The 5,338-nt window shown below is 43.9% G+C and overlaps 1 protein-coding gene across 1 annotated transcript in view; it reads right to left on the bottom strand.

Annotated features, from left to right (window-relative positions):
* Window positions 1-3,666: 3,666 nt before the first annotated feature.
* LATS2 (large tumor suppressor kinase 2) overlaps window positions 3,667-5,338 on the bottom strand; it is a gene marked incomplete at its 5' end in the record, with an annotated part of 12,258 nt that continues 10,586 nt past the window's right edge. Inside the window, 2 exons of the mRNA XM_010138296.1 lie at window positions 3,667-4,161; window positions 4,858-4,964. Of these exons, the coding sequence (XP_010136598.1) occupies window positions 3,667-4,161; window positions 4,858-4,964 (602 nt within the window). The remainder of the gene's footprint in view (window positions 4,162-4,857; window positions 4,965-5,338) is intronic.

Raw genomic sequence — 5,338 nt, 5'->3', positions numbered from 1 at the left:
TTTCCTGTGGGAAAGATTTAATATTTTTAATTCCAGTAACAATTTTAGTAACGGTTGCCATTTCCTTGCAAATGTTTCTGCAGTTTGGGATAGAACCAAACTACGCTCTAAATTCCTCCTCTTGTTACAGCTTTGCTAGGAAAGCTTCTCAGATAGTTATTTCACCCCTCAAAAATTTCAGGGAAAAGAACAGAATTTTCTTTCCATCGGGTTCCAGGCCACCGCTGGCTTCCTGCGTAGTTAACCTCAGTCTTCCATTTCTGTTTAGAAGTCAAGCGCTCCTCTCCCTCATTTATTTTCATGTTATTCAAGAGAGCTACTTGGTTCTAACTTCTGCTGCTAGTTCTTCGGCTCCCAGCTAGGAATAAATTGCCTATCAAGAACGGTTCTTGGCAAAGCCGGCTGCACCGCAGAGCAGAGGCGTGAAACGCCGCAGAGGCCCCTCCTGTTCCCGCACCACCGGCACCCTCCTCGCGTTATAAATCCTCCATCCTGGAACCAGAGTTACTTCCCTCTCAAGGCGAGTCTTTACACTTTTGTACAGGCAGTAAGTGGCATTACTGCACGTTACTGAGTCGGGAAATTCCCGACTCGCTGAGATGAGCAGCGGGTTCCACCTCGACGCAGACAGGTGAGGATTACATCTCAAACAGGTTGGTGGTCTTCACCGAGGACACCACTGCAGAATTCAGAGACTCCTTCCTTCCAGTCAGGAGTAAATGCGTCCGCGGGGCTGCTTCTGGTTTGGTTGGTTTTTTAAAAGGAGATTTGGGGTTTTTTAAAGGAAGATTTCTTCTTGATAGACAAACGCGGAACTGATGTAACTTCATAAAAGAAGATTCTAGACGCTTTTGGCAGGAAGTTCAGCAGAATCGAGAATGCTTAGAGCCAGCGCAAATACACAGCGACTTGTTTACTTGTCCACATTTCACAACATTTCCTCCCAGTTTCTGTTTGCCCTGGAATGTCTGCGAAGGACGCGAGCCTTCCAGAGACCGTGCCCGGCAGCTCGAAAGGTTTGTTCTTTGATCAATCCTTCTCTAGGTGAAAGGGGAGCTGGCTGCGGTGCCCTGCAGCATAGATTTCATGTGAGTAATACGCTCGTGGTGGAAGCACCTGCTTCCTGTGGGTCAGTTTCTCTCGTTTTTCTTCACTGTTAAGATTCTGTACGTGCAGGTGAATGATCTATATTTGAGAAAAACATCAGGAGCAGCAGCCAGAGGGGCAAGCGCGCAGGCTGTGGTTGCCCTGGCAGAGCCATCGCTGCAGGGACAGTGACCGTGTTGAGTCTGATGCCACTGACCTGGTCACACCACAGCGAGTTTTTCCTGGGAATCCCACCCCTTGCTCTCAGGGGCCTCCGAGGACAGAAGAAATCGTCTTACAGTATCCAGAGATCCCACAGCAATCGCTGCAGGAGGGGTGAGACCGGGATGTCACGTTCGTGGCTCAAACCCATCACCAGCATTACAAAACCAAACCCATTAAAAATTCTGCCTTACAGCAGGCAGAAATTACCTTTTTCAAGAACACGTAACGCAGTTTAGGTTTTGATTCAGATTTTTAATAAATTGTGCCAGTAGAAGCTTTCAAAGGCAATGATATATCAATAAATAACAGTTAAATTGAGTTCCTGAGAAAGAACCTACCACATGAAAGAATGTCAGATAGCTGTAAATAACAAAAAATGGCATTACTATATAAAAAAGCAGTAATACTGAATCTTACATGAACTGTCACAACACGAGCACTGCATACCTCAGCACGTTCCTTTCATACAAATGTAAACAAATACACGATCATTTTTGTTTAGTTGAGGCTGATGAATTTATATGTCGTTGCTTAGATATCTAAACAATGGATAGGATAGGATATGCTAAAACATTAAGGAATAATACGTGGAATAATATACGGAAAAAAATAATGAAGCTCCAGATTTAAAAATAAAATAAAGCAAAAACACATTAAAGGAGTGTTTTCCTCAAATGTTATGATGTCAATCACTTCCAATAGGACTGTTACACTAATCTGAATTACGGATTTGTGTGTGTGTTTGCTTATTTAGTTATATATAATATATATGCAAATACGTATGGCTTAATTATCTTCAGTATTCTGATATCACCTTGAATAATCCTCGCTTATACATACAAGAAAAATGCGTATTTTAACATAGTTAAGAACTGATATTTCAGAGTATGCCTGTAATTTGACAGGAATTAAGGACTACTGTGCTCCACCGCAGCACCAGGACAGAATGACCTATGAACAACGCCGACACTTCCAGATGCCAGTGCCTAAAACACAGGGATCCTTCACGGACACACGGCCCGTCACGCCGAGGGATCGATGTCTGGAACAGCCACGTACCTCCATGTTCCGCAGATGTCTGTGGAGCTGCAGCACCCAGCATCAGCCTCGTCGCACTGGTGTGTGACAGGAGCGCGGCGCTCGACGCTCTGTTCTGCAGGTGCTGAGCTCCTCCGGTCAGCACTGGTGCTCTGCGTGGCTGCCGGTACCGGACAGCCGGCATGGTGCTGCCTGCCACGTGAGTAAGCCCGATCCAGACTGTTGCCGCACATCAGCTGTGAGAGCCCGGTCTTGCTCTTGATCCGTTGCGGGGAAACGTGTGCGCCGATGACACCTGTTTACTGAAATGATCTGTTACCTCAGACCACAAAATCACTGCTTAGTTATAACCTTTGCAATCTGTTTTACAAAATTAATGTTGGATACAATCATAAGAGGAAACCATCCACACAATACATTATCAACACGCGGTTTAAAACGGTCTAATTTTAGACCCTTAGTAAAAATGGATCCACAGGACCTGCCTGTGAATGGCAAGAAAAGGCCATTTCAAACAGAAAAACACTGCTCATGCAACATTCTTTACACACCAGACAATGAAATCACACCCAAATTATCACTTGCTCACACTTTCTATTACACTCCAATAAGCAGAAGGAAATAAAGCAGCTTTAAGGTTATGTCACAATTTTGAAATGTGGAAAATACATTAAAAAAAAAGAAAAATCACGGTGCGAATACAATGGCATCAGTAAATTTAGAAAATGAGAGCAGTTTTCTTTTTCTTTTCATTTTTCTTTTTTTTTTCTTTCTTACATTATTGCACAGACCTTTCATCACATGTTCTTCAGCTTTACGCATCTTCCTAAATGTGAAATAAGTGCTATGGATAAAATAAAAATGTAGAAAAGAAGAACAGCAGCATGATTTGTCAAAGTTAATCCCTATAATTTAGTAGGAAAAAAACCCTGCTATAAACAAAATATAAGTGCTCTTTATTCATTTAAAAAATAACGCTGACAGTTGCAGAAGTCTGTAAATGTTAATCTGAGTAGGGGGATGCTGACCTCAGACAAAAATAGGCCTAGAAATTATAGACTGCTGGCCTTGCGGATTTTGGTGAAGACCAGGATTTCAAGTGTAATTACCAACGCAGTTACTTATATTAAACTGACCTGAACTTTCAAGAGTGCCATTTTTAGGAGCTGTCCCTGCAAGCTTCTGACTCCCCGGGATGCCTCCAGCCTCAGCTGAAGCTTCGCCTGAACGAGCGCTGCAGGATCAGCTCCTAAAGGATCAGCTCAAGGCCCTACTGGATTTGAGATTAGTCTTATCTGGAGGACTCTATACAGTAATTTACACATATACAGGCTGACAAGCGCCGGTCTGATCCACCACCCCTTTGTCTTCTACGCCAGATTTCTCAGACTGGCCAAGTTCCATTCCAGAAGGTTTGGGATACCTGAACGGATATCCATTGTCGTCGAAGAACCTTCGGAAAGTAAACTCGTAAAAGGCGTGTTCTGTGTGTTTGCTGTTGGAAGAGGCTAGCGGATCCCATGTCCTGGTGCTGTCACCACTAGCATCGTTCCAAGGACTGTCTTCTTCGACGGGATCAAAATTTGAAGTGTCCATTGGATGGCTGATCTTTGGAACGTAGGGAGCTGGCTGCCTACGGATATCGGTAGAGAAGTCCATCGAGTGAAAGAAAGAGTGGGCCTTGATATCGTCCGCTCCGTTTCTTCCAAGCCTGTCCTCAGCAGCACAGCAGAGCTTCGTGATGAGATCAGTTGCCTCAGGGCTTAGCTTGATCTGCGAGGGAATGTGCAGCGTGCTTTCCCAGTTTATCACCTGAAGGTAAGAAAGGTATTAAACAGCTTCTGATCCTGGAAACAGAACCCTTCTGATTGTCAGCATTAACTGTGCAGAATATCAATAACTAGTCAACTCGCAGCCTGCCTCTTGACCTGAGAGGGTCAAAACCCCAATTATTAGGTTGCATCAGCTGTTGATAATTACTTTATTGAATCAAGAAACACTGTCAGATAGCAAATAAAAGGAGCAATTCCATTTTTAAAAAGGGCAAATTCCTTCCTCAATGTTCCCACAGTCAGAGTTGAGAACATACGCAATTTACACATGACTTCATGGGATGATTTTGTTTCATCTCCAAAATGTGAACTAGGAAAAGTGGTCATGAGATAAACATCCTTCTTGATAAAAACCTGCAGTTATCACTGGCACATCAGCTTACTCAACTCTGATAGGCGCTCTAGGGAAGTTAGATGGATGAAATTGTGCTTTGGAAATCAGAACTGGGCTGAGAAGAGTCATGAAACTACTAGTTAGCTATGCAGTTGGACCAGCCAGTTCTGGTCTGCTATCCAGTATCTTCATTGCCTGCACAGAACTATTCAACGTCGGGCTTCTGTAATCACTTCCCCTTTCTCCAGTACAGTGCAAGGGGATGGGTCTGTGCCTGGAGGAGAAGGGAAGGGAAAAGGTTAAAATTTTGCTACCACAGATTGGACCTTTGCTTCGACTTACCTTCAGCTGGGTTTCCGTGGGTGTCGGGGCCAGGAAAGGAGGCTGTCCCACCAACATCTCAAAGAGGATCACACCAACACTCCACCAGTCACAGAGCTGAGTGTATCCTGAAAGGCAAAGTCACAAGGTTGTTCTCCACCAACCAAGGAGCGTGTGTGGAGCTACCTGCAATTAACTATCAAAACATACGGCACAGATTTCTGTCTTTTCTCAGACTAACAATTTATGACCTAAAAATAAAGGACTCCCAATCCACCTTCATTGTAAAGCTGCTTCTGCTTGCTGACCTAAATTCTGCTGCTGTCAGTAAAGATCTTTCTGAATAAATTTAATTCTCAGCAGAAGTGAGTGGTGAAATCATATAATTAGAAAGAATTACGGGGTTTTTTGTGCCCTGTCCCGCAAGTACATGACTACACAGCACAAATTGGACCTCAAAGAATAACAGAAAGGTTAGCGACTGATGTGCCCCCTAGGTTCA

This window comes from Buceros rhinoceros, unplaced genomic scaffold, assembly GCF_000710305.1.
Source record: "Buceros rhinoceros silvestris isolate BGI_N320 unplaced genomic scaffold, ASM71030v1 scaffold1346, whole genome shotgun sequence".
NCBI lineage: Eukaryota > Metazoa > Chordata > Aves > Bucerotiformes > Bucerotidae > Buceros > Buceros rhinoceros.
This window is presented reverse-complemented; position numbering and strand designations above follow the sequence as displayed.